Source organism: Acomys russatus, chromosome 24 (assembly GCF_903995435.1).
Source record: "Acomys russatus chromosome 24, mAcoRus1.1, whole genome shotgun sequence".
Classification (NCBI taxonomy): domain Eukaryota; kingdom Metazoa; phylum Chordata; class Mammalia; order Rodentia; family Muridae; genus Acomys; species Acomys russatus.
Window position 1 is genome coordinate 53,241,164 of NC_067160.1, and position 27,638 is coordinate 53,268,801.

General features: G+C 50.4%; 1 protein-coding gene across 2 annotated transcripts; it reads right to left on the bottom strand.

Annotated features, from left to right (window-relative positions):
* Window positions 1–816: 816 nt before the first annotated feature.
* On the bottom strand, window positions 817–19,274 carry Tbc1d13 (TBC1 domain family member 13). 2 transcript variants are annotated; one of them, XM_051166882.1, is made up of 12 exons: window positions 19,183–19,274; window positions 18,236–18,309; window positions 15,741–15,781; window positions 15,236–15,297; window positions 15,030–15,129; window positions 12,504–12,586; window positions 10,351–10,510; window positions 5,804–6,014; window positions 5,206–5,369; window positions 2,822–2,982; window positions 2,567–2,624; window positions 817–1,776 (listed from the first exon to the last, which is right to left on the bottom strand). In XM_051166882.1, the coding sequence occupies exons 1-12, from the start codon at window positions 19,203–19,205 to the stop codon at window positions 1,711–1,713; spliced, it is 1,203 nt and encodes a 400-aa protein (XP_051022839.1). In that variant the 5' UTR covers window positions 19,206–19,274; the 3' UTR covers window positions 817–1,710. The 2 variants fall into 2 exon arrangements, with proteins under 2 accessions (XP_051022839.1, XP_051022840.1); XM_051166883.1 differs by lacking the exons at window positions 15,741–15,781; window positions 19,183–19,274 and having other exon boundaries at window positions 18,236–18,307.
* Window positions 19,275–27,638: the final 8,364 nt, after the last annotated feature.

A 27,638-nucleotide genomic window follows, 5' to 3' on the forward strand; every position in this document is an offset into this window, starting at 1 on the left:
AGGGTGTTGACCTCAGGAAACAAGACAATCCATACCTCCAACTCCTCCACCTTCCCAGCCACTCCCACCCACCCACAGTCCCATGCCACTAGCCAATCTGCAATAAATAGCTAGCCCATGTCTCAATAAATAGTAAAAAAAAAAAAAAAAAAATCTCCCAAATATTGTATGTTTTGGGGAGAAGGTAGCAAAAAGGCAAGTAGAGTCCCAGCAGCACCTAACCCAAGCTTGCTGCAACAGCCTGGGAAGGCGCCCATTGGTCTTAGGAAGGCTTCAGGTGGCAGCTGCTGCAGCCTCGTTCCCGCTGGCTAGTCTGAGGAGAGTGAGAACCTTGCTGTCATCCTGCCTTTGGGACCCAAACCACCTGACCTCCACATGAAAGGCGGGAAGGGACAAGTCTACTTGCTGAACAGGGAGCAGTTCAGGGAACGAAGCCCCAAAGCCAGGAGACAGCCAAACACATGGCCAGGAAGGCCAGCGCCTCTGCAGCCCCCTGGAGTGGAGGGCAGATGTGGCCCTCCTGCACTGAGAGGCTCCAGGCCTTTGAGTTTATCCAATCCTGGACCCAGAGAGGCATCCTCTGTTCTCTTGCCCTTGCACACCCAGGGCGGGAACATGGCAGCCAGAGTGATGACAGCTTTATGGAAATGCATGGAATCCAACTCACAGGTGCATCACAACTGGATGTCTTGATCTCTGAGATGAGTGAGTCATCAGGGAGCCTCTCCCCTCCCTCCTTTCTCCATTCTTGGGCAGAAAATAAGCAAGAGGCTCAAAGCTTCAGAGGCCACCATTGTCAGCAGCACTCGATCCCTGCGAGCACAGCAGGCCAGGGCCCTCTCTGACTGGGGGACCTGGAAGCCTCGGGCTTGGAGGAGAGCAGATGTCCAAGCCAAGGTAGGCCTCCGGGCTCTTACTAAGCCACACTCCTCATTCTGCCTGCTAGCTTTAGGGAGCAGAGGGAAGGAAAGGGGGACGAGGTTTGGGGTGGTGTGCTCCAAGAGAAGGGTAAGGAGAAGTGGAGAGAGGAGTCGCAAACACCTCTGGCCAAGGAAGAGACAGGCAGAGGTAGAGACAGAGAAGGAAGGCAGGCCTTAGAGGGACTCCAACAGACCCTCAGTCTACTTCCAGGGCATGTGTGAAAACACACACACACACACACACACACACACACACACACACACACACACACGCACGCACGCAGACACGCCCCCACCAGCCATGAGCACACACACCTGGCTGGAGAGACAAAAGGTGGGCCTAGGACTGGCAGCCACTCAGATCTTCTGGGGTCACTTCCTCAAGCAGCTTGAGCACCGACACTCAGAAGTGGTTTCTGGCCCGTTAGCCAATTACCTCCCCTGACCAGGACCCAGGGGAGATGAAAGCACAAAGGATGAGGAGCTACTGGGCAGAGGCATGGCAGGACCCTTGCCGGCCTCCCAACGCCCCAGGAAACCAGTTCAGGAGCTCCAGCCCTACTCAGCAGGGCTGCAGTGCAGGGAGGGTGGCGGGCCAAGCACTGGGGAGCAGCACAGCCCATGTGCTCCAGGAGCCGCCTGGACCACGGGGACCAGGTGGGGAAGACCTGGAGCTGGCCAAGATTGCCGCTTGCCCTCAGGCTGGCTTTCTCACTGGCTCCCTTGTGTCCCAAAAACCAGGGTGCGGAGCGCAGGTGGCCGCTCTTCCAAACCCGGGCTCACTGTCAGGTTACTTCGAGTCTTGGAGCTCCTTGGCTTTCTGTAGGATCTGGCAGACGTCTGTGATGGGGTAATCCTGGACACCGGGGAACCACAATGTGCTCTTGGAGCAGCCCCGCTTTGCTCCGCTCACCACACCCACCACCTTCCCACAGAGACCGGTCACCATGGCATGGCACCAGAGGCAGGGCCCATGGGGCACCAGACACCCAGAGTATCTATCCCACCTGAAACCCTGGGTGCCACTATGGTCACGCCTCCCAAGGTCCAAAGGGTCTCCCAGCCTGTATTAGAACCAGGGTACCAAAGGCCTCAGCCCTCCTATCTCGTGACATGGAACCTGGAGCCACACCCATGAAGAGCATGGTGCTAGTTCAGACAGTGTGGCCTTTATTCTTCCAGTCCCCCAAAAAGGGGTGCTACGATCACAGCCACCTTGCCGACCTAGCTAGTGAGGTTACTGAAAACCAACCATGCCAGGTGTGAGTGAGGACACCGAGGCCTAGAGACAATGTCACTGGCTCAAGTCACATATGGCAAGCAGAGCTGAACAGACATGGACCCCAGGCTGCCTGTCAGACCCACGTGACACACACCTCCCTGGCCTGAGAAAAGTCAGCAACATCTACTGCCTTGATCTTACGGCCCAGAGTCCTGGAGGGCCGAGGACATATACTAATCAAGGTCTGTGAAGACCAGATTCAACTCAGATCCAAGCCAGATGTGCTCCAGGAGTCTGGACCGTGAACCCACAATACATGCTGCTGCCGCCAGCCAGCCCCAGCTGCCAGCATCTGCCAGTGCAGGGTGGGGTGGAGAGCAGCCACCCGGTGCCTGAGGCTGGCCTCCCCTCCAGCGACTGTTACCTGTAGAAGCCGCATGTTGATGGTGAAATCCCCCTCCAGCAACTGCTCCCGGATCAATCTGCAGGGAAACAAGGAGCTGCAGCGCTGGGCTGGGTGCCAGGAGCAGCCCTGCAGCCCGCTGCTTACCCTTCTCCCTCGGCCAGTCCCGCTCCCGGTCAAAGTGTCACAGGCTTCTCTAGGCCCTGCTCACCTTTCAGGCCTGGGCACCCTTCCCCCAGCTCGGCTAAGGACTGGACAGATGGCAGCCCCACTCACATAAGCATGGCACAGCAGACCAGGAGGAGGAAGTCAAAGCGGTTGTCGTCAGCAAAGAGGGAATCCCAGATCCGGATGACATCAGGCAGGAGGAACTCCTGGGACAGCAGCAGCGTCAGCCACCGGAAGGCGAAGAACTGAGGCTTGATATTCTGCTCTTGCTGGGGAGATGCGGGGGGGGGGGGGGGGGGGGGCGGGCGGTTGTTCAGCGGCGTCAACACAGTGTGGTCTAGAGCAAGCCCTGTTCAGGAGCCTCGAAGGGCCGCACACAGCCTGGGGCCTTTTCATTTCTTTAAGACACGCTGGAAACCCTGAATTTTACATCAGCCCTTTAGATTTTGAAATAATGGCTCAAGTCATCCACTTCCTCCTCCTGGATCTGTGGACCAGCCGCAGGCACAGTACCTGTGCTCACCTTACAGAGCCCGTGAAACAACCCCATAAAGGTACAAATCCCCAAAGGCAGGGCACTTTGGTGAGCCACAGAGGGTGTTAAAGAAAGCATGCACCACACAGTGAAAACCAGAAACCCATCTTTGTTTAAAAACATAAGCTTCAAAGCCGGGCGTGGTGGCGCACGCCTGTAATCCCAGCACTTGGGAGGCAGAGGACAGGCAAATCTCTGAGTTTGAGGCCAGCCTGGTCTATAGAGGAAGTCTAGGGCAACCAGGGTAACACAGAGAAACTGTGTCTCAAAAACAAAAAAGAAAAAAACATAAGCTTCAGGCAGGAACCTTCAGTCCTCGCACTCGGGAGGCAGAGGCAGGCGGGTCTCTTACTAAAGTCCCAGGCTTGGCGTTAGGCACCTTTACCTGCTCAGCCATCTTACTGTCACCATTCTTTTTCCTTTTTACATTTTTTTTTTCTTCTTGATTTTCAAGACAGGGTTTCTCTGTGTAACCTTGGCTGTCCTAGAACTCACTCTGTAGACCAGGCTAGCCTTGAACTCAGAGATCTGCCAGCCTCTGCCTCCTGAGTACTGGGATCAATGCCACCACGGCCCATTTTAATTGTTTTGTTTTTGCTTTTTTTGAGACAAGGTTTCTGTTAGCCTTGGCTGTTCTGGACTTGCTTTGTAGACCAGGCTGGCCTTGAACTCACAGCAATCTGCCTGCCTCTGCCTCCCAAGTACTAGGATTAAAAGTGTGCACCACCACGCCTGGCTAACGACCCATTAAAACAAAAACAAAAACAAAAACAAGCCTGTCTATAGTGTATAAGACTATTGGGCATGTAAGACGGCCCCCAATTTTCACAGTTAAAATTTAGTTTGGAATATACTTGCAGTATAAGACTGCCCTTCTTTCAATGCACACCCTGTGTAGCAGACTCCGGCATGTGACTATTTGCAGGCAGGGCACAGTCAGTCAGGTGCTTTATTAAATGCCCGCAGCCAGCCAGTGCCAGCCTACACTGCCCCTTTAAGGCGTGCTGCACACTCAACCCGATGAGTCAAATGGGTGGGTTCCGGTGATGAGCCAATCCAAGCTCACGTTCTCCTCCTCGAGGTACAGGAAGATGTGTGCATTCCTCCCTGCTTCACACTCCCTGCACAGAGTGGGGAATCGGCCACAGCACCCCCACTATATTCGCCAGACATATGAAGCAAGGGGAAGCAAGCTGTAGGTAAATACCCGGCACATAAGACGACTCCTGACTTTGGCACATATTTTTCAGGGTTAAAAAGTCATCTTATATGCCAGAAAATACGGTATTTATGAGTGTTCTGTGCAGGCCAGAAGAGGGCATCAGATCCCATTGTAGATGGTTGTGAACCACCATGCAGTTGATAAGAATTTAACTCAGGACCTCTGGAAGAACAGCTCGTCCTCTTAACTGCTGAGCCATCTCTCCAGCCCTTTTTTGTTTTTTTGAGACAAGGTCTCACTAGGAGTATCTGGCTGGCTAGGATTAAAGCATGCACCATCATGTTCGGCCTGCCCAATACTGCTCAACTGTAGCCACTTTCAGCCTCACATGTTTAAGGTAGAACTAGCCTGTGCGTCCTGCCTGTGTGCTGTCAGTGCGTCCTGCCTGTGTGCTGTCAGTGCGTCCTGCCTGTGTGCTGTCAGTGTGTCCTGTCTGTATGCTGTCAGTGCATCCTGCCTGTGTGCTGTCAGTGTGTCCTGCCTATAAGCTCTGTCAGTGTGTCATCCTGCCTGTGAGCTCTGTCAGTGTGTCCTGCCTGTGTGCTCTATCAGTGTGTCCTGCCTGTGAGCTCTGTCAGTGCATTCTGCCTGTGTGATCTATCAGTGTGTCCTGCCTGTGAGCTCTGTCAGTGTGTCCTGCCTGTGAGCTCTGTCAGTGTGTCCTGCCTGTGAGCTCTGTCAGTGTGTCCCATCTGTGAGCTGTCAGTGTGTGCTGCGTGTGCGTCAGGTCCTCACCAGTTTCAGGTAGAGTTCTACGTCCTTATCCTTCAAGGTGGAGTACACCTTTTCCATCTTGTAGGTGATGCCGCACTGGGAGTCATCCAGGCTCTTGATGAAGTTGTCCCGGATCTCAGCCATGAGGTTGGTGAAGCAGAAAAAGGTGTCTGCTTCAGCGTGCTCTGGGACAGACAGGGGGAGTGTGGGGAGACACAGGGAAGTGAAGTGCTCTTGAGTCCCACCTCACCTCTCACCCATGGGTCCTGTGCCCTACTTCTGAGTGTCACCAAATTGCCCCTGGAGGCTGGACCTGGCCACCGTCCACCTCTATCGCCATCAGCATGTCTACTAGGCACATGGTCCACTCAGCCATCTGTTAAGCCCTCTGCAAATGGTCACATCTTTCTGCTTCTCATGACCATCTATTCTACTGGAAGTTACAAGCATTGCCATCAGTGAGCACAGTACTCTAGAAGGCAGAGCTGGAATGGAAAGGGTCTCAGATTGAATCCAGCCAGCACCTGCACTGACGCGCGGCCCATCAGCCTGGCTAGGGCCCTTCTCTTTCTCTAGGGAGCCAGCAATGGGAAAGTTGGGCAGCTAAGAGCCTACTCACCTTTCCACTCGCTGTTGGGATCAGTGGCAAAAGTGTAGTAGAGGGGGCCTACGATCTCATTCATGCCCTGCACGTAGGCGATGCCAGGGTTGAGCTTGGCGTAGATGAACAGGATGCGCTCCACCACCTCCCAGTGGGCTTCACAGCCGTTGGGCAGGACCTCATATTCATTCAGCGCTGGCGGTGTGCTGTGCTTGTGCGGGGAGCTCATCTGGGGGAGAGGAGAGGCTGTTAGCAGCACAAATGTTCCCGTGGAGCCCAGCTTCACTTAAGGACCTAGCGTATGGGCAGGACGGTGCAGGAAGAACACAGCAGGCCCAAGGACGAGGCAGGCTGATGAGTAGGAAGACATTTCAAGTGACAACTAGGCTAAAAACAGAGGTCACAACAGGAATAACGGCACACAACTCGTTCTGTCCCTGTACTTAAGAGGCAGAGGCAGGCAGATCTCTGTGAGTTTGAGGCCAGCCAAGGCCATACAGTGAGACACTGTCTTACAACCAAATCAAACCAAACCAATCAACCAACCAACAACAAAACATAGGTTACACCAACTGGAGGTGGCACACTCCTGTAATCCCAGCATTTGGTAGGCAGGGACAGGGGGATGTCTGAGTTTGAGGCCAACCTGGTCTACAGAGTGAGTACTATGACAGCAAAGGCCACACAGAGAAACCTGTCCTGGGGGGGGGGGGGGAGATGGGGGTTGGGACGGGATGGGCGGAGTTTACTTCTGAGACACGGAAACGATGGGAAAGGGAAAGAAACAACTTCCTGAACAGTGAGAAATCTTAATCTTGTCTGGTGCACCCACACGAAAAATAAATCTAGCTAAATATGTCAGATGTGGGTTTTTTTGGTTTTTTCAACTTCAGTTGAAAATAAAGGCTTGGCTGATCTCAGGAGACTTTGGTGCCTCGGCTCTGCCCTTGGCCTGCTCCAGCAGCAGCTGCAGAGCTGGGGGGCATGCAGGTGAGACCCTGGCCGAGGCTGCATGAGGCTATCTTAGGAGAACAGGGAGTCCGGGCTGTCTCCACACACGTCACACAGGTGGAAACACATGCACCTCAGGAGACCACACTCCTCCAAACAATCCTACACTCTTCTCTCGTCAACAGAGCCCCACGCAGCCCTGGCTGGACTTCAAACTCATTGATAGCTGAGGCTGGTCCTGAGCTGATCCTCCTGCCTCAGATTACAGGCTTTGAGCCACAATGCCACCTTTGAACATTTCAAGATGCGGAAACTGAGGCTCATGCAAACTTCAACTTGGACTGACTAGGCCAGCATGTGAGCCAAGCCACTGGAACAGGCTGTCTTCAGGAAGGCCCAGAGCCTCCAACTTTCTAAGAATCTCTTTCCGTGACTGCATTTCCTCCTGCAGTTCCCAAGAAGTAACCGTGGCCAGAGTGTGGAGGGAAAAGCGCAGACAGATCAGCTCATATCCTTTGCCCTAAGTCACACATAAGCCTGCCAGTCTTAGGGATGAGGCTTTGGTGGAACCTGGACAGTCAGGAGAGGTCTAAGGTAAAATGGGTAGAGCCTGATCCTCATGAGCAACACTACAGTGAAAAGATCAGGAAGGCTGGGCCTTCATCCAGGCAACCAGCATCCATGCAAGACAGATGCACAAAAAGTGAGCCATGGCTCCTTTACCAAGCCTGGGCTCGGCCCAACTCTGGTGGACCCTGACCCTGTGGCAGGTACGCGGGGGCAGGAGTGACTGCATCTGTTCCCACTGCCCCATCAGCATCTTGACTAGTCAGCAACTCAGGGAAAAGACGTCTGTGCAGCCCTCCACTCCCTGCTCGGGCGGCTTCACAGCACTGAGGAAAGCCAGTGACTTGTGGGAATGAGTCACCACTACAGGTCCCAAAGCACAAGTGGCAGGGTCTGCCAGATCCTGGAGCATAACAACCCTCAAGGCTGACGCAGCACAGGCTCACTTCTGCGTGTCCCAGATCTGCCCCTGCTCTGACCTAGACAAATGCAGCCATCTGTTTGATATCCTTCTCAAGCATGAGGTGACCTGGACCAAAAGTTGCTGCCCTGCTCAGAGTACTCCAAGGGCCCGCCAGCCCTCTGGACAAAGGTCCCTTCTGACCTCCCCACTATGAACTCCTCTGGTACCTTCCAGTACCTCCCTCTGCCATCTCACTGCTTCTAGTCAAAGGAGCTGCATTTTTTTTTAACACAATACAAATGATAATTTAAGCTTTCGGTGTGAGATGGGAGAGCTGAGCGACCATGGCAGTGGTTCATGGCCCCTGCGGGCATCCCAGCCCAGCTGCTCCCACCATGTGAAGACGGGCTCTGTCAGGGGCTGTGCTGTGGGCAAGGTGGTCAGGGCGCTGTTCTGCATAGAGTGATGGCACCTTCGACACAATCGTGGCCATCGGAGTGGGAACAGGATGCTAATCAGGAACTGCCTGTCTGCTACATCTGTACTTTCCCATCCATTTCAGTCCTTGTGCAATAATAAAGCGGTTTTTTGTTTTTTTAAGACAGGGTTTCTCTGGGTAGCCCTGGCCACTCTCGAACTCTTGAAAAACCAATAAATACATAAATAAATAAGAGAAGGAGGAGGAGGAAGAGGAGGGAGAGGAGACAAGACCAGGCTACCTTTGAACTCAGAGATCCGTCTGCCTCTGATTCCCAAATGCTGGGAGTAAATGAGTGCCCTACCACAGCCCAGGCTTCTAAATGTATTTATTTATGTGTTTGTTTATTGGTTCAAAGTTCTTCTTCTAAAAAAAAAAAAGAAAGAAAAGAAAAGAAAGAAAGAAGAAACTATATAAGTATCAACAGTCAATACAAATCCAAAACCAGCCACCAGCCTGGGGCTGAGAACAGCTGGCAACTTCCTCCAGGGTGTTCAGGAAGAACATGGTAGCACATATACAACACACATGGCAGTGGCTAGTGGCTTCATGATATGTGCAGGTGGTTACAGGGACTCCTGCTGGATGGCCTGTCAGAGGAGGAGGCCCAGTGGCTATTGGGGACTCAGTTAGAAGGGCTCTCGTCTTCTGTAGCAGAATCACTGGCTGTGCCACACGGCTTAAACATTTGGTACTCTCTCCTATCTGAGGACTTTGGCACAAAACGTGGAGGACCATTTTTCTTCCACCTTCTCATCCTGCCGTAGGGTCAGCAGGAGCCTGTGGTACCCAGACCTGGATGGAGCTGCTGCACTGCTGCTCCCATCACACTGGGACTCACGCAGAACCGTCTCCATCTCGCCTCTAGCAGTACAGCCTGAGCCTGAGGACAGTGCCACACCCTGCTGGAATGACAGCAAAAAGGCCTGACACCAACCTTCAGAAAGCACCCAATGCCCTGTGGCCAGTGGGCCAGAAAAGACATGATGGGGCAGGCTGTTAAGAAAAGCCTCAAGCCAGGCATGGTGGCACATGCCTTTAATCCCAGCACTTGGGAGGCAGAGGCAGGTGGATAGATGTGAGTTCAAGGCCAGCCTGATCTACAAAGTAAGTCCAGGGCAGCTAAGGCTACACAGAGAAACCCTGTCTTGAAAAAACAAAAAACAAAAAACAAAAAACAAAGAAAGAAAAAGAAAAGCCTCAAGCCGGGCATGGTGGTGCACGCCTTTAATCCCAGCACTCAGGAGGCAGAGGCAGGCGGATCGCTGTGAGTTCGAGGCCACCCTCATCTACAGAGTGAGTCCAGGGCATCCAAGACTACACAGAGAAAGCCTGTTTCGAAAAACCAAAAAAAGAAAGCCTCAGGGTGGAAGGGGGCTGAAGTGGTTAAAAGCACTGGCTGCTCTTCCAGAGGTCCTGAGTTCAATTCCAAACAACCACATAGTTGCACCCAACCATCCATAATGAGAAATGATGCCCTCATCTGTCATGCAGGCATACACGCAAATAGAGTGCTCATATGTATAAGTAAATAAATCTATTTTTTTTAAAAAAAGAAAGGGCTGGAAAGATGGCTGAGCAGTTAAGAGCACTGACTGCTCTTCCAGAGGATCCGGGTTCAAATCCTAGCACAGCTCACACCTGTCTATAACTCCATGATTTGATACCCCCACACAGACACACAATCAGGTAAAACATCAATGAACATAAAAAAAGAAAAAGAAAAAGAAAGAAAAGACAAGCCAGGTATGGTGGCACATGGCTGTAATCCCAGCACTTGGGAGGCAGAGGCAGGTGGATCTCTAAGAGTTCAAGGCCAGCCTGGTCTACAAAGAGAGTCCAGGACAGCCAAGGCTACACAGAGAAACCCTGTCTTGAAAAACCAATAAATAAATAAATGAAGGAGGAGGAGACAAGACTAGACCTCAGGAAGCTGAAGAGATGGCTCAGCAGTTCAGAACACTTGTTCTTGTAGAAGTCCAGAGTTCGAGTCCCAGCTCCCATAGTCACCCATGACTCCAGCTCTAGGGAGCCAATGCTTTTTGACCTCCACAGGCACCAGACATATACATGGTGCACACATACATACACACATGCAGACAAACACTCAAATAAAATAAATCTTAAAAACAACAAAAAAATCCCAGGTCCCCAACTGGCACTTACATTTGTGACCCCGCTCCGGTTCCGGGCCACAGTCTGAGATTTCAGGGTCGTCTGCTCCACTCGCTTACGGAGGGTCTCAAACTCGTTCTGTGGGTCCAGGATGAGGAGACAAGGGTACTCGGTGGCCCTCTGGAAGAAGGAGATGTCTGGGCACAGCCTCCTGTTGGAATGGAAGGAACGCTGTCACTCAGGGTGCAGGTTCCAGCCAGCAACCCCAAGCATGCTAAGAAGGGGCTGGTTTTATCTATTCATTTCACAGTGCTGGTGTCTAACCTAGGTCCATGCCAGACAAGTGCTCTGCCACTGAGCTACCCCTTCCACTGTTTGCTTGTCTGTAACATCTCAGCTGGGTATGGTGGCTCATGCCTGTCATCAAGTACTTGGGAGGCCTAAGGCAAGAGGACTGACTACCCTGAGTTCAAGGCCAGCTTCAGCTACAAAGTGAGCTCTAGACCAGCCTTGACTAGTGTGTGTCTTTGTCTAAAAAAATAAATAAATAAATAAAATATTGGGCTGGAGAGATGGCTCAGACCTCTTCCAGAGATCCTGAGTTCAATTCCCAGCAACCATATGGTAGCTCACACCCATCTATAATGTGATCTGACGCCCTCTTCTGGCCTGCAGGTGTACATGCAGGCAGAATACTGTATAAATAATAAATCTTTTAAAAATACATACATATATATATACATAAAATCCCAAAAGACACAGTTTTTTAAAAAAGGATTTACTTATTTATTATTTTGTATACAGTGCTCTGCCTGCATGTACATCTGCAGGCCAGAGGACATTAGATCACATAACAGATGGTGGTGAGCCACCAAGTGGTTGCTGGGAATTGAACTCCTGACCTCTGGAAGAGCAGTCAGTGCTCTTAGCCACAGAGCCATCTCTCTAGCCCCAAGACAGTTTTTTGAAAGGCAGTAGAAATTACATATACATGCTCATTTCATATGTGTTTGTGAAAAGAACACGTGCATAAATATTTGAAGTGTTTTTATGGTCAGACAGCCTAATTCTTATAGACCACAAACAGCTTTCCATGACAAAAGCACTTGTCCAGGAGCTAGGAATAAGCTCGGGGGTAGAGCACTTGCCTAGCATGTACTGTAAGTATGTCAAGTCCTGAAATCCATCCCCAGCAAAAACCCTGTATCTATTTACATGTAGATGCACGTATCTGCACAAGGATTAACGATGGTCATTTGCCATGGTTTGGTGACACAGATCACCATCTGCTGACACAGCAAGGAACAGCAAGCTCCTTGGGGCGTGGGTAGGGTGGTTCTGGATCACGACAGGCCATCGCTTCAGGTATATGTAGACACTGTACACTGGCCCTCTGGAAACACTAACAAGCCAGTGCCATCACCAGTGAGAGACAGAACCTGAGCCCCTAACCGCTCCTCAAAACTACCACAGGATGAGGAACACTCGGGGCTGAGGGGAGGATCTTCCTGTAGACTTTATCCCAAGCCTCTGGGCACTCTGCCTCGGCTCCTTGGGCTAGGAGGCTCTTCCACACAGCCCCGTGCCTCCCATCCTCCTCTGGCTTCCATCTGCTGAATCACCGCCTCTAAAATGAGGCACCTATCTCTCAGAGCACCAGCTTTTCTTCCCTCACGGCACTTGTGACCTTTGCACTTCCATGCGTGTTGCCAGGTTGAGTCTGACTCCTCAGGTAAACTCCAGCCCTCCTCACATGGGTGCAGCTGGCCTGTGCTGCTGTACACAGAATTGGGCCCATGAGCAATTCCTTGGAAATGCCACTGAGTCACTCTGCATGACTTTCCTGTCTAAACAAGGAGTGGGTGCCAGAGAAGACAGGCACGCTGCTCCAAGTGGAGGGGGAATCGGCTCCCAGGGTGCTTCTTCAAAGGCAACTGGTTATCTCAAAGGCCTCTGTAGTCTGCTAAAGCCAGCACAACACTACCAGTCACCTGTGAAGACCCATACTGCACATGCCCTTAGCCTGAGTCATTGTACGCCTGCTCCCCAGGTAAGTCATCCCCAGAGGGCCTCAGCCGCCTGCACAGGGTCAAACAGCCAACTGGTGACGCTGCAGCCGAAAGCAGACAAATAGGCTCCAGTGCTCTTTGGCACTCCGCCGCAGTACAAACCCCGCAGACGGCCCCCAGCAGTGAGTCTCTCACCGGACATCTTTGTCAATCTGCAGTAGCACCTCGTTGTCCTTAAAGTACGTGTTCCACCTGCTGTCAGGGTTTGGGTTGAGAGGCTGTCAAGAGAGAAGCAGCTGCTGAGTGCAAGAACCAGCCAGGGCTGCAGCTCAGCGGCCTCACACCGAATGCCCATAGACCTGGCTCTGGTCTAGACAGGCTCACAGCTTCCCCCTGCCTCCAGGTACTGAAGAGACGCCTCCACACCACACAGCAGCAGTGGGCCTTGCAGCACATGCTGTACGGCAGGCGGTGTTCTTGGCAGTGCCCCAGCCACAAGTGTGGTGAGGTAATCGCTGCCCAGTGTGTTGAAAGGGTGATGAACGGATGAACGCCATCCCATCACCCTTATCCAGCTTTGAGTGCTCAACACCAATCTGGGAGGATGGGTTTGAGGCCAGCCCAGCTCCACCTCCTGTGAAGCATCCACGGAGCAAGCAACTGGGTCCAGAAAGAGGAAACAGGATTTTCTCCAGGCCTCAGACATGCACTTCATCGGTCCTTCTGCCCAGCTCCTTCTATAACTATACAATGACATTCCGTGGCAGAATGACTGCCCCTGCTCAGTCGCCAACATCGTAAGAGGCAACAAACGGAACATTTAGCCAGGGGGAATCCAGCCCTTTGGGGGCTGGAAGCAGGAAGGCTGCCAGTCTGAAGGAAGCCTGGGCTACATGGCAAGACCCTGCTCAGAAAGCAAACAAAAAGAATTCCATTTTGGGCCTGCAAGATGGCTCAGTGGAAAAGATGCTTTGCTGCACAAATATAAAGCCCTAAATTCAGGGCCGGGTGTGGTGGCGCACACCTTCAATCCCAGCACTCGGAGGCAGAGACAGGTGGGTTTCTGTGAGTTCGAGGCCAGCCTGGTCTCCAAAGTGAGTCCAAAACAGCCAGGGCTACACAGAGAAACCACGTCTTAAGTTTTCTTTGTTTTTGGTTTTTGGAGACAGAGTCTCTCTGTGTTAGCCTTGGCTATCCTGGATTTGCTTTGTAGACCAGGCTTGCTTCGAACTCACAGAGATCCACCTGCCTCTGCCTCCCAAGTGCTGGGATTAAAGGTGTGCGCCACCACACCCGGATTCTGTCTGTCTTAAGTTTTGAGTTCAGGGTCACTCTTGGATATGACATGAGTTCCGATGTGGAGCATGAATTACTCTTTTGTTTGTTTGTTTAATTAATTAATTTATTTATTTATTAGGGCTGGGCGTGGTGGCGCACGCCTTTAATCCCAGCACTTGGGAGGCAGAGGCAGGTGGATTGCTGTGAGTTCAAGGCCAGCCTGGTCTACAAAGTGAGTCTAGGACAGCCAAAGCCAAAACCAAAAAAAAAAAAAAAAAAAAAAAGTAAAATAATAATAATAATTTATTAGGTATACAGTGCTCTGCCTGCATGTATACCTACATACCAGAGGAGGGCATTAGATCACCATTATAGATGGTTGTGAGTCACCATGTGGTTGCTGGGAATTGAACTCAGGACCTCTAGAAGAACAGCCAGTGCTTTTAACCTCTGAGCCATCTCTCCAGCCCCACATGGACTACTCTAAAAAGGACCTCAGTTCCCAGCATCACACAGCGGCTCACAGGCATTGGTGCCTCCAGTTCCAGGGGATCTGTACCCTCTTCTGGCTAAGCATGCGCACAGAACACATACATACACGTAAGCAAAATGTTCATACATATAAAACAAATGAAGCTAAAAATTTTAATTCATCTTTTATTAGCTTTATTTTATTAAGAGGGTGCTGGAGAGATGGCTCAGCAGTTAAGAGCACTGACAGGGTCTTCTAGAGGACCTGGGTTCAATTCCCAGCACCCACATGGCACCTCACAACTGTCTGTAACTACAGCTCCAGTAGATCTGACGCCCTCACATAGACATACATGCAGGCAAAATACCAATGCACATAAAAAATTTAAAAAAAACAAAACAAAAATCTGAGCTGGGCAAAGGTGGTGTGTGTCTTTAATCCCAGCACTCCAGGGGCAGAGGCAGGCAGATTTCTTTGAGTTCAAGGCCAGCCTGGACTACAGAGCAAGTTTCCGGACAGCCCTGGCTACACAGAGAAACCCTCTCATAAAAACCAGCCAACTAAAAAAATACATAAATAAGCCGGGCATGGTGGCACACGCCTTTAATCCCAGCACTAGGGAGGCAGAGGCAGGTGGATCACTGTGAGTTCGAGGCCAGCCTGGTCTACAAAGCGAGTCCAGGACAGCCAGGGCTACACAGAGAGACCCTGTCTCGAAAAAACGAAAAAACAAAAACCCATAAATAAGTAAATGCCCTGGTGAGGGTTCCAGAGACCCTCAGGACAGTAGCCTAGGGCTCCTGTGGTTGCTGTGTGCCTGGAATAAGCAGGAGACACTACTGTTTCCAGGAGACAGGCGACCAGCCGGCCGCAGAAGGGAGCACCTGACAGCAATGCAGGCCAGGGACCCTTGCTGGTCCAAGCCTCTCCCCGTCCCATGTGCACTCTCAGCCCACGACAACCCTACTTACATGGTCCTCAAAGGTCACATCCTCCCTGGATACGCCCATGTTGGCCTTGGCAATGCCGGGCTGGATAATCATCTCCCTCAGGAACTGAGAATAGAGCCCCCTGCAGGAGAGCAGGGCCGAGAAGGGTGAGTCCAGAGACCCACGGGAGGCAACAGGCTCCCGGTGAGGTCAAAGCCCTCGGGATGCCCCATGCTCGCAGGTCTCACCTCTGCTTGGCCAGGATGGAAGTCCACGAGGCTCTCTCCAAAGGGAGGTAGTTCAGGAGGATCTGCACAGACAATACCACAGCTCTGGTGACATCCCTGCCCCATGCTGAACAGTGACCTCCCTCCTCCTCGCCCAGCTCAGCCCTTCCTCCGCTTTCCTCACACTGCTCTAAGTGAGGAGAGAACTTGGTGGTGAGGGGCTGGGAACCAGGAGCAGAGGCTGCCGTCACCTCAGCCAGGGGCTTCAGCCTTGGCCTCTGCTTTGGTCTAGTCAGCATCACTTCCACTGCGAACATGCACCAGGAAGTGAAATCTTTCCTGGCATTTACTGTTCCATCCCCAAAGGAACCCTGGAGGGGAAGCCAAGAGAACAGAAACCCCCACAGCTTCCAGGAAGACTTCCTCAGACAAGCCAGGAAAGGAGCAGAGAGGAAGGGCCAGGAGGAGGCCCACGCAAGACCCCCCAGGACTTAGAACCAAGAAGCCCCACTCCAGGCACACCCACCTTCCAGCAGAGGCACCGCAGTCCGCCCTCAAAGGGGATGCCTGTGGACACAGCAGGCAAAGGTCACGCCAAGCCAGAGTTCCAGAATCCCCCAGCCCTGCACCTTGGAGCCAGTCGGCAGGAAGTGGAGCGGGCAAGAAGCGCCTCAGGAACCGTTCTCCGCCAAAGGAGAGTCTAAGCTGGATGCTCATACTTTCTGTCTCCAGCCCTGACCCCCCAGCCCAGACCCTCACAAGTCTTGAACCCTCTCATCTTTGGTATTTCTCCTTCAAAGGGGCCCACTGTCAACTACCAACTCTACTCAAAGTCAGGCTCTTCTTTCAGTGGGAGGGCGCAGAGTCTCATAGAGCCCAGGCTGGCCTCAAATTCACTATGGAACCAGGGAGGAACTTCTGATCCTCTTGCCTCAACTCTCCTCAGCGACAGGATTACAGGTGTTTATGGGGTGCTGAGAATCAAAAGTGGGGCTCTATTCACGGTAGGCAAGCACTCTATAAACTGAACTGTATGCCCTGTTGTTGTTAAATTACCAAAAGGCCCTAACAATATTTATTATCTGGCTTATAATTATTATTATGACAGTTTAACCCACTAGCAATCAATCAAGACACAGACACCTGCTGTATTTTAAAATAACCTTAGTTAACCTGGGGCAGGGCAAACATTAATCCTTTAAAGTCTTCCCATAGTGAGGCAGGTGTGGGATACCTGTCCCAATCCCATGCCATATGGTTCTAATAATTTCTATCAAGCTACCTCCCATCCATAATCCCAAATACTTGCTAATGTTCTTCATCTGGGCCAAATCCTCCATCCATGCTGGCCATGTGCTTCTCCTCCACCTAACCCATAGCAGCATTCTTTTTCCTCTTTTCTCCAGGCTCTCTTTTTCCTCCTAAGATTCTGTCCCTCCGAGCCAGGGAACCTTAGCCACGCCTATCTCATTTGCCCTGCCCAGGTGTGAAGGCTTTTTATTAATTAGCATCAAAATACATCAGACCAACCCCCAACAATGCCCTGCTCTCTAATTTTTTTTTTTTTTTTTTTTTTTTTTTTGGTTTTTGGTTTTTCGAGACAGGGTTTCTCTGTGTAGCCTTGGCTGTCATGGACTCGCTTTGTAGACCAGGCTGGCCTTGAACTCACAGCGATCCGCCTGCCTCTGCCTCCCAAGTGCTGGGATTACAGGCATGCGTCACCACAGCCTGGCTGCTCTCTAATTTTTATTTTATTTTTTGAGATAAGGTCTCACTAGATAGTAGTAGCTGGGCTGGAACTCGCAGAGATTCACCTGCCTCTGCCTCCTGTTCCAGGACTACAGGTGTGAACCTTTATCCTGATGCCAGGCATCAGTGTCTCTGCTTATACACAACGGCTTCTGCAAACACCCATCAAAAACTGGAATTATATAAACACTTGAGTATGAACTTAGTGTGTGTAACTCCTACAAATGGGCAGGCCTCAGACAAACAAGAGTATACTTTTTTGTTATGGCCCTATGGCCGGCACAAGGACACAGAATACAAACCCCATTCCACATTTGTGAAATTCAAACCCAACTGCCAGGTTAAGAGCTCTGTGCCAAAGCCAGGCAGAGGGGGTGCACACCTTTAATCCCAGCACTTGGGAGGCAGGCGAATCTCTGTGAGTTCGAGGCCAGCCTGGTCTACAAATGGAGTCCAGGACAGCCAAGGCTACACAGAGAAACCCTGGGGGGGGGGGCGGAGAGCTATTAGTTCACTAATTCCCATTTTAGCTCCAGTAAGTATGGAAGATTAGCTCTGTCGCCCTCACTTGCAGATAAAGAAACTTCTCTGTAGACGCAGAGCAACCAAGGATGAAGACACGGGCGTAGTGTGCACGAGCTCAGCACCATCACCACAGACAGCCCACTCTCTGGGGCCTTACCCCATTGCAGAAGGAGAAGGCCAACGTCTGCAACGCTGCCATGGTTTGCAGGAGAACCACTCTGAGGAAGTTTCCCTGGCACCTGCCCCACCTCATGACCCAGGCAACTTAGTGTGCCCTGCACAGCCACCGGACAGAACACTGCAACCACAACCTATGTGAACACCCTGGGATGTCGTCACAGTCAGGATAAAAACCCAGTTGGCTCTGCGCTGGAACTTTACCCATGAGGAAGGGCAAAGTCAAACATGGCCGATGTTCAATTCCTTAAAGTCAGTATTCTAAGGCTTAGGTTTTAACATTATTAACCAGAGGTCACACTCTCAGCTCTGATCCAAAGCCAGGTAGAAAAACCGGGAACCACCCTGTCACTTCCTTAACACGGGAAACTAGCTGAAAGTGACAAAAGGCCTCACCTAGGCTCAAAAGGTTACCACCACATTTCAACCTTCAGGCCACCCGAGGGACTCTGGGGACTCACGTGGCTCCCTTTCTAAGGCCTAAGGGTGATAAGCACTCCTGTGACATCCAGGCAGCTTGATGCAATCTGGCAGGTTTCCAGGGAAACCCTGAGTGAAATTGTGTCTTACCACTAAAACTGAGTTCTCGAAGCTTTCCCAACACAATGGAGGGCTCCTTCAGGACATCCTGGAAATCTGCAATCCTTCAAAGGCAGGAAAGGAAACCACAAAGGTAACAGGCTTAATGACTAGTCTTGCAGACCACAGATCCCTTACCCCCAACAGTCTCCAACCACCAGCTTGGGGAAGTGGGCAACACAAGCTTCTTCCTCTAAAATCTGCAATGCCAAAGAGCAATGAGAGCTGTTCTTCCAGTCAAAGGGGTTTGAAATGAGAACTTAGCATTAAGCACCATCCAGCATTTGGTGAGCTGGCATTTCCTGGGCACTTGCGACGGCCAAGTCCAGCCCACAGCACACCACTAGCTGAATTCTCACAACCAAGCTTCGCAGAAATTTGATCCACAGACAACGGACCTATACAACCTCCCTCACCACTCCCGCAGCTCTAGGCCGAGGAAGGGGGAGGGGGCGCAGACTTCTCGGGCCTGCCCTCAGGCAAGGACAAAAGACTACAAAATTACTCCAGGAGTGACCACGGTGTAGCCTGGTTTGGGGAAGGGCGAGGTGGGGGTTAAGAGGCCAGACGGGAGAATTCGAGTTCTCTAATGTTTCTCCTGAGCAAGGAGCACAGGGGCAGAGACATTTGGGGAGCGGAGGAGAGGATCCTGGAGCCAGGAGCGGGGAAGGCAATAGGGGGGCTGGCCAAGGGAGACCCCAGGGAAACGGGGGGCGGGAGGGGGGGAGGAGAGAGAGAGAGAACACCAAGGTAAGAGAGCTGCTTCTCCCCCTCTGCCACACAGCATCACAGGCAATGAAATTGGAAAGTGAGAGCTGGGGGCCCGCCGCCGGGGATGGGGGCTATTCTTGGCCGCACATGCGCTGAGCAGCTCTGGCTACAGCAGGCGCGGCCTGCGGGAACAGTCTGGGTGCAGTCCGGCCCTCGGGTCTCCTTACCGGCTCTTGTGCAGACTCGACATGGTGTTGACTTCCGGACCCCCGAGCTGCTTTTGCAGCCCCAGCTGCCGCCACCGCCCCCCTCCCTCCCTCCGGGGACACGGTGCGCTGGGCAAAAGCTTCCGGCGGGAAGCGAGCGAGGCAGCCAGCCTGCTGGTTCCGCCCAGGGATCACGTGACGCGGGGCTTCCTTAAAGCCAGGCAAACCCCTGAGCTGAGCGTCAGGACGGCCCGTGACCCCGCTGGCTGTGAGTCTCCCGCCCCTAGTTTCTGTAATACGCAATACACTTGTCATTTTTTCTCTCGCTCCCGGTCATTAACTGCGGCGCAGTTGTTTGCTTGAGCTCAGTCCCCGAGTGAGGTCTCGTTCAATATCGAGTCCCATGGCGATGACCGTGTTGCTCAGTAAGTAGGGCTTGGAGGAGCCGGAGTACAGCTAGGTGTTTCCTCGACTTTGGGAATTCATTAATAGTAGAATGCCTGGCAAGCCGGGCGGTGGTGCCTAGGCCTTTAATCTCAGAACTCGGAGAGGCAGAGGCAGGCAGCTCTCTTGGTTACCTGGGTTCGAGGCCAGCCTTGTCTACAGAGCGAGTTACAGGACAGCCAGGGAAACCCTGTCTCACCGCCACCCCACCCCACCCCACCCCCAAGCCAGTAGAATTTCTGTAATTTTGCAATTTCAAAGCGATAGAAAAAGAAAAACAGGAGCTCAGTTGGTAAAGTGCTTGTCCAGGACCACTTGGAGTTGGATTTGGTGATGCATGCCAGTAATTCTAGCATGTGAGAGGTGAAGATCACAAGTTCAAGGTCATCTTCTGCTCCAAGTGAGTTCAGTGTCGATGCCTCAGGGAATAAAGCGCTTGCCGGGCCAGCGTGAGCACTGGAGTTTGGATACACAGAACTCATAAAAGAGCTAAGGAGAGAGGCAGGGATGGGCAAAGCAGAGGTGGCAAACTGGCTCTCCACACTAGCCTCAGTGAATAAAGCGAAGAGCCATCAAGGAAGACGACTGACCTTTAGGTCAGCGCCCCACCACCACCCATGCTTGTACATATATTTTAAAAGACAAAATTATGTGTATGGATACTTTGCCTGCCGGTGTCTCTGTGTATCCTTTACCTGTCTGGAGGTCAGAAGAGAGTGCTGGAGCCACAGGAACCGGAGTTGTAGATAGTTGAGAGCCATCATCCTGGTTCTGGGTCTTGAACTAGGCCCTTTGTAAGAACAGCCAGAGCTCTTACTTGCCGAGTTATCTCTCCGGCCCCTCACATAATGTTTGCTTGTTTTGTTTTGCTTTCTGAGACTGGGTTTCTCTGTGTAACACCACACGATATTTTTTAATTTAAAAAAGTAAATGGAGCTGATCATGATCGCGCACGCCTTTAATCCCAGCACTCGGGAGGCAGAGGCAAGGTGGATCTCTGTGAGTTCGAGGCCAGCCTGGTCTACAAAGTGAGTCCAGCACAGCCAAGGCTACACAGAGAAACCCTGTCTTGAAAACCCAAGAGAGAGAGAGAGAGACAGACAGACAGACAGACAATAGTCCATCACCGACACAGCGGGCAGGCATGGTGGCTGGCAGGCACTGGCAGAAGGAGCAGCAGGCTGAGAGCTCAGAAGTACAAAAAGCAATAGCAAGGCTAGAGCGTTGGCTCAGTGGTTAAGAGCATTTGTTGGTGCTCTTGCACAAAACCTGACTTCAGTTCCCAGCTCCCACATGGCAGCCCCATTTCCCGGGGATCTGAAACCCTCTCCTGGCACCACCTTGGAGGGTACCAGACATACACATAGCATGCATACACGCCCTCAAACACATAAAACGATAAAATAAATAAACCTACAAAAAGAGAGAGAGAGAGCGCAAACTAGAAATGGCTTGAATCTTTAAACTCTCAGTGCCTGCCTCTCAGGACTTCCTTCCAGGATCAGTGCCACGCCTCCTAAGCCTCCCCAAAGAGCATCATGGACTGGAAACCAAGTCTTCAAATACGTGAGCCTTTGGGAGATAATTCTCACTCAACCTGCCACAGTCACTGGGTCTTATTGCCTCAAGGGGCAGCTGTCGCTCTTAACCAGGACCCTGCTCCATCACCCACCTGTCTCTACAATGCTAGAGTGGCAGGCACATGCAGCCATGCCTGGATTTTTTTTTTTTTAAAACATGGGTGCCAGGGATTTGAACACAGGCTATCCTCAGAGCAGGTGTCCTTCCTCAGCCAGCTCTCCAGCTCTGCAGTCAGGTCTCTCCCTCATGGACAACTTAGGGAAGGTTGGGTTCAGCTCAGGGGTGCAGAGGCTCCGTCCATCCTGGCACGGAGCTCAGAGCAAGGAGCTCACATCATGGCCACCTAGGACGTAAGGGGATGATGGGGCTCAGGTGATGCTGTTTCCCCTTTTGCTCTGAGACTCCAGCCCATAGGATGCTGCTGCCCAAAGTCAGGGCGAATCTTCCCCTTGTCAGTTACAATTCTAGAAACATCTTCACAGAGGTACCCAGAGGTGTGCCTTAGAAACACCTGTGAGTTGCTTTGCATTTTTTTAAGATTTATTTTTACGTGCGTGCGTGCGTGGCCAGAAGCTGGTTGAGATCCCCTAGAACTGTAGTTATAGATGGTTATGAGCTGCAACAACATCGGTGGTGGGAACCAAGATGGAGTCCTCTGCAACAGCTACAAGTGCTCTTAGCCACTGAACCACCTCGCTATACCCGCCTTGGAGTCTCTCTGTGTAGTCCTTGGCTGTCCTGGACTCCCTTTGTAGACCAGGCTGGCCTGGAACTCACTGAGATCCACCTGCCTCTGCCTCCCGAGTGCTGGGATTAAAGATGTGCACCACCACAGCCTCGGCCCCTGGAGTTTCTTACGCTAATCCATTAGATAAGCAAAATTAACTATCATAAAACCACTGTCTTGCCGGTCCGTGGCGGCGCAAGCCTTTAATCCCAGCACTCCAGAGGCAGAGGCAAGTGGATTGCTGTGAGTTCGAGGCCAGCCTGGGCTACAAAGCGAGTCCAGGACAGCCAAGGCTACACAGAGAAACCCTGTCTTGGGAAAAAAGAGAAAAAGGAGAAAGAGAAAAAGAAAAGACCACTGTCTTAGGGTTTTTTATTGCTATGAAGAGAGAACATGACCATGGCAACTCTTATGAATAAAACATTTCATTGGGGCTGGCTCACACTTCAAAGGTTTAGTCCGTTATCATCATGGCGAGAAGCATGGCAGCACGCAGGCAGACATGGTGCGGGAGAAGGAGCTGAGAGCTCTACATCTTGATCCGCAGGCAGCAGGAGACTGAGACCCACTGGGCATAGCCTGAGTATATAAAACCACAAAGCCCGCCTCCACAGTGACACACTTCCTCCAACAAGGACACACCTTATAATAGTGTGCCTTTTCTCCCTGGGCCAAGCACTCACACACGAGTCCATGGGGACCATACCTACTCAAACCACAAACAGCCATCTTTTGTCATTTGATGCCCAAACATATAACTTTTATTATTTTTATTTAATTTTATTATTATTTTTTTTACATATATAACGGTTTGTCTCCATGTATGTCTGTATACCGTGTGCATATCCAGTGCCTGGTGAAACCGGAAGAGGGTTTTCAGATCTCCTGGAGCTGGAGTGACAGATGGTTGTTAGTCACTGTGTAGGTGCTGGAAACCAGACCCTGGTTCTCATTAAAGGCAGCCGGAGTTCTTAACTGCTGAGCCATCTCTCCAGCCCTCCTTTTAAGTTTTTTATTATTACTTTAATTAGGAGTGTGTGTCTGCATGTGGGATGTGCACTGGGTGCAGTTGCCCTAGGAGAACACAGGCACTGGAGCCCTGGAGCTGAAGTGGGTGTGAGCTGCCTGACGTGGGTGCTGGGAACGGAACCGAGTCCTCTGGAAGAGTAACATGTGCTCTTAGCCACTGAGCCATCGCTCCGCCTCCTGAAGCTGTGTTCGTCTTCCTCCATTGTTCAATGGGGTCATCCTGAGACCTTCTGTCTGTTACTGGCTATGTTGCTTAGTGTCCTGACTGAAAGCTCACACTTGTTACAGCATGTAAAAGAATCGCATTATTTTGTGGCTGAGTGATGAAGTTCCACTGTGTGTATGTTGGTGGACTGAGGTAGGCGTTAGAAGCTCCTGGCTGCTGACAATACAGGAGGCAGCGGAGGCTGCCAGAAGCCTGTCTAGCAGACACACCCACACCAGGAAGGACAGCCACTCCTGTCTCCTGGCTTTTGCAATGAACAGCCCCAGACAGTTATTTGTCCCTGCTTTCCGGAGCAGAACGGTGGGATTATGCGCTAAATCTGTGTGATGAGAGACGTGGCTTCCCAGCACGGTTGTGCCACGCTGCATGTCTGCTAGCAGTAGCTGAGTCCGCTCCACACTTGCCACCACTTCTGTGGGAAAAAGAAATCACGCTCTACATTTAAAAAAAAAAATTGGGGGCTGGAGAGATGGCTCAGTGGTTAAGAGCACCACCTGCTCTTCCAGGGGTCCTGAGTTCAATTCCCAGCAACGACATGGTGGCTCACAACCATCTATAAGGGGATCTGATGCCCTCTTCTGGCCTGCAGGCACACATGCAGATAAAGTGTTCATGTACATGAAATAAATAATACATTAAAAAAAAAAAAAAAAGAAATCACACTCATTCTCAAAGGCGGAGAGTAGCATCTCACGGTGAGGTTTCGTTTATCGTATGTATGGGTGCTTTGCCTACATTTGTGTCTGTGCGACACACATGTACGGTGCCTAAAGAGACCAGAAGATAGCATTTGATCCTTTGGAACTGGAGTTACAGACCATTGTGAGCTGCAACGTGGGTGCTGGGTATTGAACCCAGGTCATTTGCAAGAGCAGCCAGTGCCCTTAACCGCTGAACCATCTCGCCTGATTGCCCAGTTCTCCTGTGGTTTTGACTTTCACCAACTCTGTTCGTCTTCGAAGTTTGTTTTTTCTGTGAACCTTGATACTCCATATGATATTATTTATTTGTTTGTTGAAACAGGGCTTCTCTGTGCAGCCTCAGCTGTCCTGGAACTAGGTCATAGATCAGGGATCAGGCTGGCCTCAAACCCAGAGATCTGCCTGCCTCTGCTTCCAGAATGCTGGGATTAAAGGCGTGTGTCACCACTCCTGGCATAGGGCTTTGCTATCTTTTAAAACTGCTATTTGGAGTTCAAAAAGTTTGTACTCTATCATCTTAACAATACTAAATGTTCCAGCCTGAGGACATGGGGTGTCTTTCCATTTATTTGTATTTATTTAATTTTTCTTTCTTTCTTTTTTAAAGATTTATTATGTATACAATGCTCTGCCTGCATGTACACCTGCAGGCCAGAAGAGGGCACCAGATCACATTATAGATGGTTGTTAGCTACCATGTAGTTGCTAGGAATTGAACTCAGGACCTGGAAGAGTAGTCAGTGCTCTTAGCCTCTGAGCCATCTCTCCAGCCCCCTGTATTTAATATCATTTAGCAACGTTTTTTAGTTTTCAGGATATATGGTTTTTCCACTTCTTTGGCTAATTTTTGTATGCTAATTTTTTATTATATTTTTTAACATATACATTTATATTATTACACATGAATAAAATAAACTACATACAACAGAAAGAACCACGCAATATCAGTAATTATATAAATGTTGCATTCATAGTGATTTGGCTATGTGTATTTGGCAAATTTGAAGAAACATCTTCCCTATCTCGTTGAGTCTAAAATTCTGAATGAAAATCAATACCTATCATATCTCATCTCTATTAACTTAAAAAAATCTATCTAGATCTAAAAACATCTTAACCCCTAAACAACTAAGCTTAATTGTAAGATTAAGCTGTCTGGTATTCAACCCCATCAGATACTTGAGAAGGAATAAAACTTAATTACCTGAGTGAACCGGAAGTGCAGGTTAGCAGCTTCCAAAATGAAAAAATGACAGAGACAGTTTACTCCCTGAACAGTCACCTCAAATTCTCTATAACACTGGAGCGTCATCTTCAGCTTTCTGGCCCAATGTATCTGACAGACATCTTTGCGAGGCAGGAACTATTGAGCACTTGCTTACCCTGTCTTGCCAGAGTTTGGCCGTTGACTCTGCCTGCATCCAAGCTTGCCTACTTTTAGCCAGAATTCTGTCTGTGGTAGAAATGAGGACATTTTGCCCGGTGGCTTGTTTGCCATTTTTTAAGCCAACTCCATAAGGAGATTCTTTGATGCTCAGCATCTTCTCTGAGGTAGGCTGAGTGTTGCCAGGAGTCAACCTGTCTTGTTGTCAAAGAATCTTTAGAATAATAAAAAGCATCTTTAAATGCTATATTCTGTAGGTCTCTGAGGCTTTTGAAGTCCTTATCTATTCTACCTTATCTATTTATTTTATCTTATATATCTGTAGACTAATATCTATTTGTTAGACCTAGGATATATATTCTTTTTTTTTTTTTTTTTTTTTTTTGGTTTTTCGAGACAGGGTTTCTCTGTGTAGCCTTGGCCATCCTGGACTCACTTTGTAGACCAGGTTGACCTCGAACTCACAGCGATCCACCTGCCTCTGCCTCCCGAGTGCTGGGATTAAAGGCGTGCGCCACCACGCCCGGCTATTCTTATGATAAAAATAGACTAGTAGCCGGGGCGTGGTGGCGCACGCCTTTAATCCCAGCACTTGGAAGGCAAAGGCAGGCGGATCGATGTGAGTTTGAGGCCAGCCTGGTCTACAAAGCGAGTCTAGGACAGCCAAGGCTACACAGAGAAACCCTGTCTTGAAAAACAAACAAAAGAAAGAAAGTAAGTAACTAACTAAGTAAGTAAGCATCTGTAACCCAAAACAGCAAACAGAAACCTACCCAACCCTTCTTAGGGGAAATGGGGCATTGTTCTCTTAAGGTTTCTTCAGGCAGATTTGGGGCAAATAATACCTTTGAAAGGCCCAGATAAAATTGGGGGAAATGGTTAAACAAACCAAGGATAGCATTTGTGGTCCCATTTCTAAATGTTGAGAAATTCCAGGCTTAATAGGAATCCTGTGTAGGACAGTCTGAAATGCTGGACCAATTGGGATCAGAAGCTTTCTATGAAGTTGTCCTGGAAGCTGTCCTGCTCTGATGGGTAACAGCAACCAAAACGCCTAGGGTTGGCCATGAAGGATGCAGGATGTCAGCATCCAGCATGCTGAGAGGAATGAATCCTGTCAGGTCTGATCCACCATCCGTGTCCAGTTCTTTTGTTCTGAAAACATAATTTTTCACAAGCCTTATACAGTTCTAAAATTATAGTTGTATGAGGTGTGCGGGAGGCACAGAGCAATTAAGGCTGGATCTCTGCTCTTTGTATGAGCAGAAGTAAAACATCTGCAAATCCTCATTCATGCCATATGAAGAATGGTATCTAATAATAATTCACAGGGATTCTGTGACCAACACAGAGCCTTGTCTGTGCATAGACATTCGTATCTCAGCCAGTCTAGAACTGTTCCCGTGTAGTGGGATTAGCAATACAAGTTACCTGCTTGTTCTGCAGTTTGAATTCTTTACATCCCGATTGCAGCTCCCTCCCTCATCACCTCCTGGTCCCAACCCCTTCCTCGTCCCCTCTTCCTCCCTCTCCTAACATCCTCCCCCTCAGAAAGGGGATCCCTCCTCTCCTAACATGTGACCTCAGCCTATCCAGTGTCATTACTACCTGTGTCCTCTTCCTCTGTGCCTTGCCAAGGTCACCCTGCCAGGGGTGGGGCTCGGGGGGGGGGGGTGATCAACATTAGAAGGCCCGAGTCCATGTCAGAAGTAGTCCCTACTCCCCATATTGTGGGACCCACAAGGAGACCGTGCTGCCTATCTGAGTACAGGGTCTAGGTCCACATCCTACACGGACCTTGGTTGGCACATCAGTCTCTGTATTGTAATGTGGTTAACCTGAATTAAGCGACTAACATCCACTTATGAGTGAATATATGCCATGGTGTCTTTCTGGATCTGGGTTACCTCTCTAGGGTTCCATCCATTTGCCTGCAAACTTCAAGATTTCTTGGGTTTTGATAGCTGAACAATACTCCATTGTGTAAATGTACCATAGTTTCTTTACTCATTCTTCAGTTGAGGGACATCTAGATTGTTTCCAGATTCTGACTATTATGAATGAAGCTGCTATGAACATAGTTGAGCAAATGTCCTTGTTGTATGGTGGAGCATTTTTAGGTTACATGACCAGGAGTGGTATGGCTGGGTCTTGAGGTAGAACTATTCCCAATTTCCTGAGATAGCACCAGATTGATTTCCAATGTTGTTGTACAAGTTTGCACTCCCACCAGCAATGGAGGAGTGTTCCTCTCTCCCTACATCCTCACCAGCATGTGCTGTCACTTGAGTTTTTTATCTTAGCCATTCTGATGGGTGTAAGATGGAAACTCAGAGCGTTTTGATTTGCATTTCCCTGATGACTAGGCATGTTGAGCATTCTTTA

Excerpts from the sequence above, each read along its gene's own strand:
- Tbc1d13 (XM_051166882.1), bottom strand. The coding sequence starts at position 19,205 with ATGTCGAGTCTGCACAAGAGCCG. Across the intron at positions 15,782-18,235 it reads TCGAGAACTCAGTTTTAGTG|GCATCCCCTTTGAGGGCGGA; the intron begins GTAAGACACAAT and ends CTGTGTCCACAG. Across the intron at positions 6,015-10,350 it reads ACCGGAGCGGGGTCACAAAT|ATGAGCTCCCCGCACAAGCA; the intron begins GTAAGTGCCAGT and ends CCTCTCCCCCAG.